Here is a 17552-nt window from a genome sequence, read left to right as displayed (position 1 = left end):
ATCTCATTCTTGTGGGTACATTAGCACTAATGATGATTGAAACGACAAACGTGACGCCCAAAGCTTGCTAAAAGCTTCTCTTTGTCTGCCCCACCTACCTCCCGCCCTCCCTCTCTGTGTCTCTCGTGTCTCCACTAGATTGGTTGGCTGCCGGCTTTAAATTCCTGACTTTGATTTTAAATTTGTCTTTTTTTTCTGTCTCTTTCTCTGTCCTTCGCATTGGCTCAGCAGCCTTCCCATTTTGTTTTACTCTCTTTTTTAGTTTCGTTCGTTTTTCTCAATTTTTTTGTGCATTGATTTACTTTGATGATGGCCACTAATTGAAGGGTGAAGAGAGGAGAGCTAAATTGGTAATAGATAGGGCTACTGGAGTTGGTAAGGGACTGGTGGAGAGGAGATGTTCTTCTGGCTAACGGTAATGATGGTTGGCATTTGGTGTAGTTTATCAGAGCTGTCGATGACGATGGCTTATTTAAGTTTTCTCCCTTTAAACACATTGCAAAGATAGTATTTAAAACGCTAGTCCTAGCTACTTAAACTTTAATTCCACATACTAATAGTTAATTAACATTTCATCACTTATTTAAAGGCTTAGCATCGTTTCATATTGTTGACAACTTGTTGCTCTTGCACCATAAATGCATTTCAGGTTGTAAATTAGCTGTCCTAACTTACCTAATAAACCGCATGTGCTACATACATACATCTTAGAGAGTATCAAAAGGAAAATGTCAACAATTCACTTAGAAATTACATTCATTACACTCTCGTCTACGGACAACGGTTCGTATAAGTAATATGCAAGTATCTACAGTCAGTCTCAGGAAGCAGTTGCAACATTCAACATTCTGTGGCTACCAAGATGGGATATTTCACGTACTTAGTGGTTGAATATCTGCAACTAGAAAACCAACCAACCAACAACAACAACAATAACACAGAAGCAACAAACTTTGACACTGTCTACATCTCAATTAGGCTATCTCTTGGTTGCCAATGGACAATGGATAGAGATTACAATAGAAGAAGTCTTTATTTAAATACAGGTTATGAAGCGCATAAAATAATTTTTAAAGTGATTAAAATTATTTAAATATTTTTAATACATTTTATTTTTAAAAGTAATATACAAAAAAAAATATGCAACAATAGATCATTTATATATGTAGTTTATATCAGTCCAAAAATGCATTTGGTTATCAAAACTTTTGGTTCTTAATTCATTTAAAATTCTTTTCAATTTAGTTAGTCATCTAAATCGGCCTACACGATGAATTTCCAATTAAGATAAGAAAAGGAATTTTGAGAAAAGGAAATAGAAAAACTTTGAATATTGCATTAATTAAAAATTGGTAAGAATTCTTAGAGGTAAACACAGTAAAAGTTTTAAATTAAAAAGGAAGTATTTTCGAAATCCTTTATTCTAGGGTTGTGATTTTTATATATTTAAAATGATTAAGCAATTATTTTTACCATCTAGAGATATTTCATTAATTATGAGACATTTTGTCTTAATCATAAATTTGTTCATTTCGCCATATTGGCATTTTTCATGTTGCTTTTTTTCTCAATGGCACCGCCCACTTTGTTCAATTATATATCATAATTTTAATAACTTTTTATACACTCGCCTAGTGGGCGGTGGGAGGGGTGGTGAAATGGTCTCTGCGATTGGGTGGCAATGGGTGGGTTGAAGGGTGGTTGAGCCTGCGTTTCAGTTAGCTGTCGTTTGATTCCCTTTTATGTAACCTGCCTCTGTCTGGGTGGTTGTTAACCATGATAACGACCCTGATGATGATGATGATGATGATGATGGCTCTGCTTCTGCCTCGGCATGGTTGTAATCCGGAAAAAAGAGCCCCAGCATTCTTATATGAGAAAAATCACAACGCCAACTCACAAACTCTCACTCACACACACACCCAAAGCCAGTGAACAGCGCTGCCAAAGTCGACGTCAACGACGACTGCGACGACTCTGATGTTGGCGAATATTGTAAAAATTTTACGGCCACCAAACTTTTGAGTTCAGTTGAGTTTGCAACACGTTTGCGTTCGGTTCTTTGACGCCATCATTGAGAACTTCTCTGTAAATTTCTCTAACACGTGAAAATCTCGCGGAATTCTAGACTACTTTACTCTAAAGGACTATAAATATAATTCAAATGCCGTCGGCGAAACAATTTTACAAACATTAATACAAATTTTAAGAAATTAGTAGTTATGTGTAATGTGGAATGTAATGTTTAATGTTTCTAAACAATTGGGATTACGCGTTGACCAGAAAAAGGAAAAACTGTGAATAATACTTACAATGCTGCCATTTGTTTAATTCAAAAGGTTTGTACAACATACAACAAATGTAATTTAAATATTAAGAGTGTTTCGAAAATTGCCAAGTGCCAATTAAAATCAATTCTTTAAATAAGAAACAACTTTACGTTTTAAAACTTTAAAAAGGTTTGACAAATGAAACTAATTTTCAAATTGTTTATATTAGGTTTTTGCTCTTAATTAAACGGTTTCGGTAGGGTTTTTATCTACAAATTTCTACAAGTATTTATGCAGAATACTTCAAATCGGCAAAAGATAGGATGACTTATAGTAAAAAGAATATATACATATAATACATGTGTGTAGGACTTTTTTTGTAGTTTACGAATAATACTAACTAAATAGCCATTTAACTTGAATCTCGAGCAATGAGAATAGAAGATCAAAAGCATGATTGAAATTCGTACTTTATATACAATAGTTAACTTATCAACCCGAAAGAAGTCTTGAATATTTAATTGAAATAAACTAAACTATTTAAAAATGAATCTTACAGTTGACACTAAAGTAAATCAACTTACATTTATATAAATACGATTCTTTATTTCTATTTTATGCAGTCTTAGGTTTTTTTATTGTTTTTCTAAACTTAGAAAATTTATCATTTTTGTTGGGAATATAAGAATCAGTCAAGAATCAAGAATTGAAATTGGATTTATCAATTTATAAATGAGGTTCACTTTTATTTTGGGTAAACCTATATTTATTTTCATTTTATATTTTTGTAATCGAAATATTAATTGAACTTTCAATCGGTAATTACCAAAATTCTAAGGTAAATTATGTGGGTAGTGCGTAATGATTAGTGTGAAAATAAAGTATTTCAAGATGAACATCCCGATAAATCAATTTAGTTAAATAACATCAATAATAAAGTCAATAAAAGAAATATTTAAACAGACTCTGAAGTACGGCTTCTTCAATTATTTGGCTTAAAGATCAAAATCTAATATCAAAGCATTGGCATTATAGAGGTTTTGGAGAATAAACATTACATTATAAGTCAACTCTTCAGCGGTTTATACAAATACGTTTTTCAGCCGGGTCTTACAGGTGACCATCATGGTGCAGGAAGATCAGAATTTTATCATGCCATCTAAAAAATGTATTCTTATTGATTTTGGCCACTAATATTAATGAATGTTCAGAGACTATTAACAATTGCAAAGATATTTTGTTTCCTCTTGTAAACAACTTAGTTTTTCTATAATTTTCCTATTATAAAGACAAATTTGCATTGGTATTGTTTAAAAATGATTCTTTATAATAGCTAGAATCCAACTGATGTTTTTTTAAAAAACCAATAATGGAAAATGTCCAAAAAGTTTTTTATTTTTCTTATCTTCTTACGGTGTAGATCCCGCAAGTTCGCTTTATACTTTTATTTTAAGATTTAAAAACGTTAAAACACCTAATTTTCAATAAAACAAAACAAAAAAAGACTGTACGTTATCTGACACTGTGTGGTCACCAACACGGGATATGTGTATTTTACCTGGCCAAAACCGACTGCAACCACAATGACCAAAAGCAACAGAAGCAACAACTGTGACAAAGTCCATGTCTCAATTAGGCTATCAAGTTTGCCAATGAATGGCCAGCAAATGGAGAGTGAGAGAGAGGAGGTGAAAGAGAGAAATGGACAAGAAGGAGGGCAATTAGTAAATGAATGCACTCACTTGCCGAGATTCACACAGTGAGTGAATGAATGTGCGAGTAAATGTGCATCAATGCCACATATTATGGGGTATATGGGTACCCAAATTACATTTTAGACAGGGTTCAAATATTTCAATATACCTCTATATATTTTATTGAAACTATATCTAAAAATGTTTCTTAAATGTTTCTTCTTCTTTTGAAAGGTCTCTAAAAACAATTATTCAATTTGTCTGTTTGGTATTATTATCTTCCGCTTGTGTAGACCTAGGAATAATTACATTTTCTAAAGGAGAATTATTTAAGATTGATCCTCAATGAAAAATGATCGTGTATAGCATTTTGAGGACTATGCTAGCCCTCCATGGTCACCCTTCATATAATCCTACCTCATTGTCATGGTTTAGAGACTAAGACCGATTCCGAATAAGGATTGAATTACGTTTAATTGTTGACAATGGACAATGAATGCATTAAACCAGAGTCATTGACATTTCTCTGTCTCTTCTTGCAGCTAAAGGAGGAGACGGCAAAGACGGGAAGCACACAAGAGCGAGAGTCAAGAGCTTCTTCTTTTTTATTTTAAGGGGCAACAGAGTGGCAAATACTAAGCATGTTGCAGAATCCTTCCAAATATCACGCAAATCCTTTGTCACACTTTCTGGCATTGCATAACACACAGGCTCAAGCAGCGGCTGCAGCAGCAGCAGCCGCAGCCGCCGCGGCGGCAGCAACAACAAACCATCATGGTGGCGGTCAACCGCTTCATGCATTGCCCACAGCTGCTTTGGCTGCTGCTTTGACAGCAGGTCAGAGTCAGAGTTCATACCAAATGGAGCAGCAGCAGCAGCAGCAGCATCATCATCATCATCATCATTCCCATCATCATCCACATAATCAACAGCATCAGCAGCAGCAACTGAATCACCCACCGACAACAACGTCTACAACATCGCACCCACCACCAACAGCAACACAAGCACCCGCTACAGCAACAGCTCCAATGGTCCATGGGCAGGTTCAGGCGCAGTCGCATGCGCAGCTTTTCGAGGCAGCAGCAGCGCATTCCTCCCTGGATGTGGGCAAGTCCTTTACAATAGCCGCCATTTTGGGTTTACAGAATAGCCAGCGAAAGGACTATAATAATGCCATCAATTTGTCCCTCAATGGTCACAATCGCAATGCTGCCGATGCCGAGGACACCATCAACAACAATAACAACAACAACAACAACAGTCAAAGTGTAAATAACTTTAATTGTGATAGCAGCAGTCAACATCGCTACCATCCACCCCATTCTCAAGGATTCGCAAATGCCTCTGTATCGGTGGTGGGACCCTCCGCCTTGCAGAGCCTCCAGCAATTGCATCAGCATCATGCCCAGCAACAGGCTTCACTTAATTTCCAGCGAGAGAAACTTAAATCGGGTTAGTGTTTAATCATTAAGCAAGTGAATTGAGTTATATTTACCCCCTAATGTATGCAATAACCAGTCAAAGAATTCGTTTTTTGAAAGATCGCCATTTTCCTTTATAATAATTCTTACATTTCCTTTTCCTGTTTATCTTAACTCTTAGATTCCCATAAGAAAAGTTCTCTTAAGAACAAACGGGTACGCACAATTTTCACGCCGGAACAATTAGAATGCCTAGAGGCGGAATTCGAGCGACAACAATACATGGTCGGTCCCGAGCGCCTTTACCTAGCCCACACTCTAAAATTAACGGAAGCCCAGGTGAAAGTCTGGTTTCAAAACAGACGCATCAAATGGCGGAAACATCACCTGGAATTGACGCAACAACGTTTGGCCTTGATTAGGCAAACCCAATTGCCCGGAACAGCTGCAGGGACAACTGGAATCGCATCGGCTACCACAGCTAATTCGGCGGCGTCGACCGATTTAACGGCTGGTTCGCCCAGTGGGGGAGAGGACGATAACGAGGATAATGACAGTAAGCAATCGTTTTCTCTGCCGCCTCTGGGTGCTCTTAGTCGTGGTCCACCTGCCTCACCCAGCGAATCCGATTTGTCTATATGCAATGACTCATTGGATGGCGGGGACAGTCTAATGGATGGTGGCAGTGAGGAGGCTTAAAATTTGTAAACACAATTTTTGTATATATAGTCCAATAAAAAAATATGTTTAATGTAAAGATTTGTTAAAATGTTTTGTTCAAAAGAAATGCAATGCCAATTCGAATTACTTCCTAAAGAAGTAACTACAATATCGAAATAATCGAAATTAACAATTTGTTTATATAATCTACATAGTACAATACATTTTTATTTTATCACATAAACAAATATATAAAATACCCATATATAAAACAGATTTATTGCTGCAATGCTGCCCTTGCACTACGATCATGACACGACAGATGAACCACCTGACCACTGGGATAACGAACAAATGCCGATTGGCTGGAAAAGCGTTTCTTACACTCTGGGCACACACTGAATTCGTTCAGCTCAAAGGCGATTTGCTTCTGGTTCTTTAGTTCGGACTGCAGACGCTTGGATTCTGCCTCCAGCAGACCAATCATCATTTGACGTTGATGTTTATCGGCCAATTGGGTACGTATGCATTTCTCGAGATAATTTTGCAGCTCTTTGAGGGTCATGTCATCGGGCAAATACTAAAATAAGGGAAGGGAATCATCAAGTGAAACGAAACCATTACGAGTTTCTGTAATACTTACTTGGAATATGTCTGAAGGATCAATTTTAGTCGCATAGGCATTAAGCAAGTCCAATGCTACTTTTCGATTGGGTCTAATGAAATCCGGATGCAGTTGTATGCCTTCATAAGGTGCCTGGGGTAGAGGATTTACCACAGTTTTCAATAATATGTGAAAAATATTTTTATCATGCCCATAATTGGCCTCTGCGTATGACTTGGCCTTTGAGACATCACCTAAGGCTTGTATAAAAATGGCCAATACTTTTTCATGCTTCTTTAGGCGGCCCAGAATGAGAGCACGCTCCTCCAGGAGCACGGTGGTGGGAAAGTCCTCCAGAACACGATCTGGGCTATAATTATGGGTCTCTGCGAGCATTTTATACAGCTTGGAACGTAGCGACTCAAGATCTGGATTGTCCTTGTCATTCTCCAGCATACGCTGTACTTGCTCTCGATATTGCTTGATCAGAAGATTATGACGCAGTGTGTTCGTGTCATCCCAGACATTTATTACGTGCTCCAAATATGGGATGACCAAGGACTTGTGTTTGCTGACCAAAAAATCAAGAACCTTAGCCCGTGGTAGAGATTCCACCTCGATTAGCTCAACTGTGAATATGGTAAGACCTTCTTGAGGTGCCTCCTGAAGGACCCAGTCTGCAAACTCAAATATTAGCGGCAAATGATCTCCGCCCAATTGTTGCAAATATCTAATGGTTCTCTCTCTGCCCTGGAGGACTGAACCTTCTTTGTTTGCTTGCTCTCGTAACAATTTTAGGGCCTCTTTGTGTTTGCCTTTCATTTGATATAAAATAATAAGCTCAGAGATTTTGTTATGTTTTTTCAATGTCTTTTGCGACTCCTCCAAATGACATTGGTTGAGCCGAAGCAATGGCGCCACCAAGGAATCATTGGTTTGTAAATAGCACTTTAGTAAAGTGGTGTCTATGATCTCTAGCAAAGATTTCGACGAGCTTTTGGTGTCACGCAATTTAACGACCTCTCGTTGACGAGCCTGGGCTAGGAATTCAATGAGAGCCAGGTAGGCATATTCCAGATCACGTTCCTCCAGCTGAGGCACACTTGACGTTGGCACTGCATCCATGCCTGTTGTAGCAGCCAGTTCTGGCACCAAGTTTGGAAATAAGCGTATCACATCATAGGGATCAATGGATGCCTTTTCAAACTCTTTCATGGCCGCAGAGAATTCCTTGTTAGTAAATAATTCCTTTGCATAAAGCATATGGATTTGGCGTATGGTTTGAGCTTTATCCTCCGCCGGTTCCTCGGAGATTTCCTACATTGGAAAGCATCAATGATTTTCATTGACAGATAATATAAACAAAACTCACTGTCAACTCTATGGCCAATTGGTATTTCTTTTGTTGGAGTAATTGTGTCCTTTGAGTCGGTATATCCACCAGACGTATGCACCACAGTTCTGAAGTGGCAGCTGCAAAAATGGTTCCTTTCTTTGAACGTACCAAAAATTTGCTCTTCTGCAGCTCGGGTATTGTCTGGACAAGAGTGTCCTTGCCCACTAAGCTGCGCACTTCAACAGCGCTTTGTGTGCGACCCACAACGTATGGTTCATCCCAGACTAAAAACCAAAATCTTAATTAAAGTTCAGGGAAACTTAACTTGTTTAAAACTTACCCAATCCTAAGAGAGCCTGACTCCACCCCAATGGAGGCAAAGCATTCTTTTGGTCAATGCTTACAACTTCGGTAGAACCATCTTTAGCTGTATATTTACTGGGATCGACCAAAATTAGATAGTCATCTTTTGATACGCCCAAAAGATCCTTTCGTATAAGGCTAATGCATGGTTCTCTACTTGTTGCCGAAGATGTTGGGAATAGATCATGCTTTGTTGGAGGTATCGCACTAATCTGTAGGGAGAATTTTTTCAAATTGATTTCTATAGAGACTTAAGTGAAGTCCTCACATTGTAGACCACATATTCATCCTTGCATCCCACACAAACAGTCTGGGCAACCCAACATAGGGATCGCGGCACATCGGCTAGCTCAATGGATAGCTGAAGGGAATCCAATTTATCCGTTTTCCAAAAGAAAAAAACCAGACGACGTCGTATGGCACAGCACAGGCGTATAAATGTGGCCATTTCACCGGTGGTCGATTTTTGGGAATCCACATCCAAAGTAAACAACGTTACGCCCTTTGTATCCTGGGATACGTGCACCAGCACAAAACTGCTTTCCATTCGGCTGAGATCACATACATGAATCATTTGGTCGGTAAGCACAAAAAGCAATTTCTCCTCCTCTATCACCTCCATTTGTGTGATGGGTTTGCGGCTGAAATTCTTGCTGAACATCCGCATGTCCACTCCAGCCTTTTCATCGACAGAGTACATAATGATCTGACCACTTCTCGTTCCAAGGATGACATTGTTGCCATATGCAGCTAATGATTCTATTTGTACAACCTGTTTCAGGATGGAATGCACTTGATAAGCCTGATGCATTTTTCCGAATTTGTTTGCAGACTGCAATCACGGCATCAGCTGTTTTAACCATTGCTTAGTGATGGCAGAGTGGATGGAAATATCGATAAAACCACCCACCCTTCTTTTATACAGAAAAAAAAAAAAGAAAATGCGCAAGTGAAATGGATAATCTGTTTGTCTAACAACATTCCCGTTATGAACATAAAGAAACGTTTGATTTAAAGATTTTGCCCATCAGCTGTCGACTATGTCGAGTTCAAAATTGCATCTGGCATCTCTGATTTAAGAGGGCTGCCAGACCCAGCGAGTAGACTGCAACGGCCACACTACGCTCTTTTAGCGAGGCTAAGGCAAAACTGTCACATTTACATCTCAAATCTGGCAAAATTCGTAAGTTTTGTAATGAAATTAAGGCACAAAACATGTGAATTAGGTGATATTTGTGTTTAATAACAACCATTTGATATTGTCAATAGTGTCGGAAATAACCAAAACACACCAGCAGTAACACTCCCCAGACAAAAGCAAATACACAACGTCGACAGAGAAGCAGCAGAGAAAGTAGCAGCAACATGCCCAAGAATAAAGGAAAAGGTGGCAAAAATCGTCGTCGTGGTAAGAACGAGAATGAATTCGAGAAACGTGAATTGATCTTTAAGGAGGATCAACAGGAGTACGCTCAAGTGACCAAAATGCTGGGCAATGGTCGTTTGGAGGCAATGTGCTTTGATGGCGTCAAACGTCTGTGTCACATTCGGGGGAAACTTCGCAAGAAGGTGAGTAGTAGTAGGAGTGCGTCCACCATAAGAGCAAGAGAGACAGACAGAGAGAGCAAGTGCCTTGCCTTGGCGTTTGCTCTCTTAATTTCTTTGTATTATTTCTGTTATGTGCTCTCTTAAGAAATATTTTACTCGGCATGGCATTGATTATTTATATTATTTGCAAAATGTTATTGCACTTGCTTTCCATTTTTAGGAGAAAAGTTTTGTAGAATATACATACATATAGGGTACAGTCTTACATCTCTTATATATATACTCTTTGTTGTTGTGTGAATCAGGTAAAGATACTACATAAAGACGCAAACATCGGTGACTACTCGTCCTAAGAATTATAGCATGATGAAGGTCAGGCTTTCCCTAATCTCTCTCCGTGTGCAAATGTCTTGATGCATTTCTACCTGCTTTTATATCTTAGGAATTTGCAAGGTTTTCTTCAGTCCAACAAAAAAAAAAAGACTAAAAAGTCTATATCTTAAAATTTCTATTACATGGAACAACTGTAAACTCATTCAATTTATTTTAAATCGAGTTGGAATTAAGATACTAAACTATGCATTTTGAGGAGTCAAACAGTTTAAAAAATACTTAAGTTAGCATTTCTGTCATTATACATTTTCTTAATGAACAAGACTAATTATTTACAAACATTTTCTCAGATCTTCTATAGTTTTGCAATTAATGAATTGTGGTTCTTTGATTAAACCTTTAGGTTCTTTTGATTTTGTTAGAATTGTATATCTTAGGAGTATCTTTAAGGTTTTTCTGTATGTTTATCATTTTTTTAAAAATTCTAATCTAAATCTATTAATACCCAATATAATAAGCAAATATTTGGTATTTCCGTTTTAAGTTCCTCGAAATCCATCAAATGTTTAAGGGTACTTCACCCTGCCAAGTCCTAAAAAATGCTTCATAAATTAAATGGCAAATCAAGAAAGACGTCATACACACAAAAAAAAGAAAAACAAAAATCAGATTCGATATGATATTCTTCAGTACGTCATTAACGTACAATTTATGAGAACACGCTAAAAAGTCTACACCCCCAATCAATATCAAGATTGTTGTCTATGTACTGGCAACGTAACCAAAACAAAGATGTTCCAACTAATTAAACGTCGATATCAGAAGAGCAGAGAATACTACGGCCATTCGATCAGTCGCATGCAAGTCCAAGTTTAATTTATGAAACTCTCAAAACGGAATTCCAAATATTTGCAAAATCATCAGGGTATTGCAACTTTTTCCATGTTATTCAAGACGAAATTCGTAGAAAGGTAATAAAAGTTAGCATTGTTATTTTGCCCTGGGCACGTGCTGTGGGCTCTAGCAACAGCTGCCTGACTTGACTGAATTCAAATCGTATAAAAAAGAGAGTAGTTCATAAAAAAAAGTTATCTTATCTATAATGTCCAAGACATTGAATGCAAAAATTATGGGACATAATTGCTGTCCAAAATTACGTCGCAATTTGGTCAAGAAATATTTGTGTATTTCATTTACTAATACTCAGTTTATGTAAAATGAATGATTATAAGTAGAATTCCACTTGTTCTAAAAAAAATTCTTAAGGGGGGCTGGGTATTAATTTATGATTACTTATTTCATCATAAGTGGGCCAGCTTTTGCGATTAGTTTTATGTTTATTGAGTGTGAATTTCTCTTCTTTTTTAAGGCAATTAAACACAAGTTCAATGAGCAAATTCCACATATTTTGTTGGCTGTGATTTGAAAAGTTCCTTTGATCCTCTTGAGGAAAATTTTGGTACTTTACCCTCTTAAATGTCAATTTAAGGCAGAAATGTACCAATCAATCAATTAATCTAATTACCAAAGTACAATAAACCATTTTTTCAATTTGCAACAGGTAAAGTCCAATCATGTCTAGACAATAGCAACAAAATTAGCCACGTAGTAGGAAAGAAAGCAATCCAACTGAAAAAAAACCTTGTACTACATTGTGCCCCAAAATTTCCGTCGTCGTCTGTCAATCATAAAGCAGGCAGCTGATCACCGATTTGCACCTGAAAACCGTATGACTTTCCTAGCTAATCTAACTAAGTTAATCTTTAGTATAAAATACAGGAAAGTAGCAGCGACATTTCATGACGCTTTCATAATCATAGCATGCTTATTACCCACGCCAAAATTCTGCCATTACTTTACCTCATTTTTTTTCGGCAAGGGGTAATCTTCAGACAGTGAGCATGACTAATTCATATGAAACACGGCGCCAATTACATACGTGGATAAGGCAACATGCCTCCCCCTGAACACCATTTACCCACCCAGCAACAGAGCACAGTGTGGCAAAAGAGATAAACTATTGATTTTTAAGATGGACCCAAAGATGGAAATATATCATTGAAAATTCAAAATTAAATCTGATATATAATATGCATTCGTTTTCAAAACATTAATAGTTACGGGAAAAACTTGTCGATTTCTACTTAAATAATTCATGTTTGAACTTCTGTTATATATTATGTTCACTTAGGTCCGAACCTTTGAAAAATATATATAATTTCCGATAAAGCCGTATGATATTCGCCTAATCATGTGGGATATGCAACTTTCCATATCTATAGCCACCTTCAACATTTTTAACCCTAATACAAACCACTGTGCCTAGAGGGGGGAGGAACCTTATCTTCTACGAAGTGTGCTAATTTCACCATTAAAAAATAAATTAAGGCTTAGTTTTTTTTGTTTTATAAAAAGTTAAATATTTGCATTTTTATTTTTAGTACAATATTCTTTGTTTTGTTCTTAAAACTATTTTTATACAATAATATCTAATGAGATTAATTAGTCTTTTTTTGTAGTTTTGTTTTAATGAGTTTTGTTTTTGTTAGTTTTTATTTCGAAAAAATTATTTATTTTTGGTTTTTTCCTATAACATTCGAGCTACGAGTCCTTGAGGTTTCTCTCCTTTCTTCTTCTTCTTGATGATGATGATGAGGTGCCACTTAGATGATTTGAGTGGCTGATGTGATAACTTGGTTGATCCAATCCGTAAATGCTGAGACTCGAACAAACACTGATGGAGCATTCTTTTGTCCACATGGCATTTTGCCCCATGAGACAATGCCAATGACAATGTTTGCCTGTTCGAACTGCTCCTCACAGCATTGTTGGATCAATGGGCCACCAGAATCGGCAGTGCAGATGCTAACACCGCCGGTCAATGGGCCCGTGCAAAGATTCGTTTCGTGCAGCTGCAAACCAGAGCGAGCTAATATTTGTTCACACAGCGACATATCCAGAATTGGCATATTGGCCTCTTGCAATTTATGCGGATAGTTGGGCACAGCTGTCATGGAGACATTGCCCCAGCCGTAGAGTGTGCCATAGCCATCGGGTAGAGCATCCTGTTCGGGTAATGTGGCCGGCTGGACATACTGGTCGAAAGCCAAAGGGGTTTTCGTATAGATGAGAGCAATGTCATAGGGATTGACGCCACCCAAATACAATTCATGACGGACATAGTAGTCAATGCGTCGCAATTGAATGTTGGCCGCCTCGCCGCGATGATCGTGAATGTCGTGACTGCCGGCCACAATGACCGAATTCTCCACCGACTGACGTGAGGTCAGGCAATGGGCTGCCGTCAATATCCAATGCTCATTGATCACAGTCCCAGCACAGTAGTGCACCAATCCCTGGTCTGGTGTCATCTGTTGTATGCTAACCACGTAGGGGGCACTGTGTGGTGTTGCCTCCCGTTTGGCCAGGAACTTTTTCGACCAATGTGTCTGACGCGGGGACTCCAATGTGCTGATACGATTCTCCAATAGTCCGTAGGCTGCCAAATTCAAAGCCATGGTGTGTCCTGCTCCACCAGTGCCTCCACACTTGCGCACCGACGGCAGCATGTTGCCGCCTGGTGAATTGGAGGCAGCTGAACTTAATACCACCATTATGCTGGCAATGGTGGTCAGTATGACGGAGTAAATGCATCTGTATGAAAGTAGCATGATATCCTCCTGATAGCTCTGGTTGCACGCGCCGCACGAATTAATTGAGTAGTACGAAGAAATGTTGACGGGTTGAAGAACGGCGCGACTCGAATTTATTATTGTTTGTTGTTGTTGTTGTTTGAGTTCTTTAATTAGCTCTTGGCTTTTGCTTTTGTGTATTGATAACACTTCACTTTTCGCTTTGGCATGGAACACACTTTTAGCGGCTAAATTTGCCGTTTTTGCCAGTCTCTTTAATGTTTCTTGCTTGAAGGCAATTTCAAATTTGCCCGTTTCACTTCGAGACTGGCTGTATTTATAGGCTGGAAACAGAGCCATGCACTCTCTGAGAATTCTTTCCATTAGTAAAAGGTGTTGTTATCTTAGAGAATTGATAGGGAGAGAGAGAAATTAGACTGCTTATCAGTTTTAAATCGTTTTGGGGAGAGCTAAAGCAACCTTAACTTTGATTTTCGAGGTTCAACCTGAGGTGGCCAAGAGCGAGAGTGACAGAAAATAATAATTCCATCTAAGGTATCTTTTTTAGCTTTATGAATATAGTATATACTTAGTTTCCCATGAATATAAATGACACATTCCATAAGTATAAATCTTCTAGGTATTATATTTGAGTAAACTTCTTATTTCTCTTTAGTGCTTATTAAGTTTATTAGCTTTATATAATAGAAACTGACAAAAGTAAGCATTTTTAATGCCTCTTCACTCCATTTAAATAGTTCTAGATTCATTTTTAAGTAGCAAATTATAAAATTGAAAATCAAATATGGTGAAATATTAAATTGTTCATTTTTTCCTCATTATATTCTTGAACTTTGTACCAAATCGAATTATACTTTAAATAGATAAAAACTATTACTAGTTGCTATTTTAAAACTAAAAGATATGCTCTAGACACTTGAGTTTGACGCCGATTAGTTGTCTAGTCAATCGATGATTCAGCTTTTAAATAATTTTCCATTTCGATGGGTTAGAAAAGACAGTTAAAAACACATTTTCTTGAGCGAAAGGGCATTTCTATTGCCACATTTACTAAGGAGAAAGGTCGTTGTGAACTCATCTTATCAATTTTGCTTACATCTTCCGCATTTTTTCTTATTTATTGAATTTCCAATATTGTCTATATATAGAAATTTTTGTCACAGGTGGCCTAAGAATGCCAAACCTCTGACGAGGCACACACACACTGCCCACCAACCTCCCCTCTCTCTCTCTTTTACTCTCCCTGAAAAGTTAACGACATCGAATCGATCGTTTAGGTGATTCCCAGGTGGGAGTGTGCTAAGTGGTAACTCTTATCTATTTTGGCCCACACTTTTGTTGAATTTTTACAATCAAAAGAGTATATCATTATTATCATATATACGGGGCTTGGGTAATAGGGGTAATTTTGATACGATTTAGTCACGGCACGGTGTGTGCGTGAGGGCCGATCTCCTCTATGCCTGATCTATCATGTCCCATCCCATCGTATGTATATAGATAAGACCCAACAAAAGTCATGACCACACGCCATTAATTTAGGAAAAGCTTTATGATTAATGCTACAAAGTTCACAAGGCCCCTCGAGTTTTATGTATGTATGAGGAAGTTTATTTCCAACGACGACGTAATTCTTGAATTATTTAATGTATTTTTAAGCCGAAAAATTGAATTTAGCCGTTATCATAAAAATGGTCAGGTTCGAATGGAATACCCATATAAGTTTATTTGAATGTGTCATATCTATCATGCAATATACGAATGGTATTTATTATATTGCAGGCATGCATTATTAAGCGTAGTAAGGCCAAAACGGAAGTGGTAAAAACAAGAGCCATTTAATAGTAAAGGAAATGGAATTTATGAATGGGCTAATATTCAATTGAATCATTTGAAGTAGTCGCAAGTACGTATTTATCCTAGGTCATTGATTCGAAGTGTTGGCTGATTCTACCAAATGGAATGAGCATGAATGGAACCTTGAAATTCTGGTCATTTTCGTTGTTAGCAGAAATTATTAAGGAGCCCCATTAAAGCGGCAGCTGTTTAGACGGATCCCCTCCTTAGATGGGCAGGTTTTTGCTTGTCGTCTTGCATGTTCTTGCTTGTCGGGTCTTTAAGATAGGTGAGTGTTGGCTTGCGTCAGTTGAAATCGAGAGTGCAATTAAATAGATTGAAAAAATATCTACAATCAAATCTCAAGTTGTCAAATTCCGATTACGAATAAATATCTTGGGTATTATAAGACTAAGAAATTTGGCTTTGCCTGCCATCAGATAAGTAGAGAACGTGCTTAGAAACTTGCTTGCAAATGGAATTCATTCAAAGAATTTTCTTATCTTTATCTAAGATGATGTTAGCCAGGTGATAACTTGTTTAAGTAGACTTCTTCCTACTAATGGAACACGTTTACTATTAAATCTGAGTGTATATGAGTGAATATGAGTTTCAAGAACTAGTTTAGACAATGTTTTGCAATTGATATGCCTCTTTTTTTTGTCTATATTATATAATATGCAATTGAAGTGGTGTCTAGCATTCCTGATAATAATCCCATAGAAAAAAGTCATTAAAAGTAGTTACTCACGTGATGTTTGTGCGATTACTACCAATCTTTGTCGTATTGCACTGTCATTTGGGGCCTGCCTGGCGCCCATATCTCTCTCTCTCTCCACCCAAGAGTTGAATGAATCTTTTACTCTATGCCTTTTTATGGCGAATATTCTATGGCCAAGGTTAAAGACAAAGCAAAAAGATGGAATAACCAACGTGAAATGGTTGCGCACGTTTGTGAAATACCCAGAACTGGGCCAACATATTGCGACAAATTTTTTGTTGCGTTTGTTTAAAAATCAGTTATCTATTAACAATTACAAGTTTGGCAAATTGTTTGCCGTTTTCCCAGCGACAGCGCGCCAGCCATTTGAGTCATTGTAGAAAAGATATCTAAAGTGTTAAAGAAACTATATTTAACTGAAAACAATGCTTTCTCTTTTTGTTTCTAGGTTTGGATCAATCAAGGTGACATTATATTGGTTGGTTTGCGTGATTATCAGGACTCGAAGGCTGATGTTATATTGAAGTATACACCGGATGAAGCTAGAAATCTGAAGACTTATGGCGAATTCCCCGAATCGGTGCGCATCAATGAGACAGTCACATTCGTTGAGGATGGCTTCGATGAAGATATTGAATTCGGTGATGAAATTAGCTCAGAGGATGATGCTGATTCTGTGGATAATATCTGATTAACAAGAAATAAATTAACAATAGCAACATCAACTACAACAACAACAACAACAACAGCAGCAGGAGCATCGACAGCAAAACAAGTAGTGGAGAGTCATCGTCAAGATTAGGGAATTAAACGAATTGTAAAAAGCATAAAAGAGTATAGAAGGAAAGCTAATAATACATAATATCTCCTCCTCCCCACACCCCTCCCATCAAACAAACAACCAGCCAATCAAGAAACCAATCCTCCTCCCTCTTACCAACCACTTTGATTTAAAGGGAGAGGCGGCACACAAAACAAAACAAAAAATCAGTTGTACAATTTAACAAATTTTCCATGCTATTGTTTATTTGGTATGAATTAAAAAAAATAATAAAACATTTACAAGTCAAGTAGTAAGGTTCCAAAATTTAAAGTGTAATTTTTGATCTA

At 37.5% G+C, this 17552-nt stretch overlaps 4 protein-coding genes across 4 annotated transcripts; 2 read left to right on the top strand and 2 right to left on the bottom strand.

Moving 5' to 3' along the window:
- Positions 1–2241: 2241 nt before the first annotated feature.
- On the top strand, positions 2242–6112 carry LOC6649766 (homeobox protein B-H2). The gene is made up of 4 exons (XM_047011967.1): positions 2242–2339; positions 4507–4845; positions 4897–5419; positions 5570–6112. Exons 2-4 carry the CDS (start codon positions 4606–4608, stop codon positions 6085–6087), a joined length of 1281 nt encoding a protein of 426 aa, XP_046867923.1. The 5' UTR covers positions 2242–2339; positions 4507–4605; the 3' UTR covers positions 6088–6112.
- Positions 6113–6267: 155 nt separating this feature from the next.
- On the bottom strand, positions 6268–9222 carry LOC6649765 (vam6/Vps39-like protein). Its single transcript, XM_002072280.4, has 5 exons — positions 8620–9222; positions 8329–8563; positions 8025–8272; positions 6692–7969; positions 6268–6628 (listed from the first exon to the last, which is right to left on the bottom strand). The coding sequence occupies exons 1-5, from the start codon at positions 9160–9162 to the stop codon at positions 6326–6328; spliced, it is 2607 nt and encodes an 868-aa protein (XP_002072316.1). The 5' UTR covers positions 9163–9222; the 3' UTR covers positions 6268–6325.
- A 230-nt stretch (positions 9223–9452) lies between these two features.
- Positions 9453–17529, top strand: LOC6649754 (eukaryotic translation initiation factor 1A, X-chromosomal). The gene is made up of 3 exons (XM_002072278.4): positions 9453–9534; positions 9621–9920; positions 16891–17529. The coding sequence occupies exons 2-3, from the start codon at positions 9717–9719 to the stop codon at positions 17131–17133; spliced, it is 447 nt and encodes a 148-aa protein (XP_002072314.1). The 5' UTR covers positions 9453–9534; positions 9621–9716; the 3' UTR covers positions 17134–17529.
- Positions 12671–14135, bottom strand: LOC6649764 (mite allergen Der f 3). The gene has a single exon (XM_002072279.3). It carries the CDS (start codon positions 13901–13903, stop codon positions 12896–12898), a length of 1008 nt encoding a protein of 335 aa, XP_002072315.1. The 5' UTR covers positions 13904–14135; the 3' UTR covers positions 12671–12895.
- Positions 17530–17552: the final 23 nt, after the last annotated feature.

Source organism: Drosophila willistoni, chromosome 3R (genome assembly GCF_018902025.1).
Source record: "Drosophila willistoni isolate 14030-0811.24 chromosome 3R, UCI_dwil_1.1, whole genome shotgun sequence".
Classification (NCBI taxonomy): Eukaryota; Metazoa; Arthropoda; class Insecta; order Diptera; family Drosophilidae; genus Drosophila; species Drosophila willistoni.
This window is presented reverse-complemented; position numbering and strand designations above follow the sequence as displayed.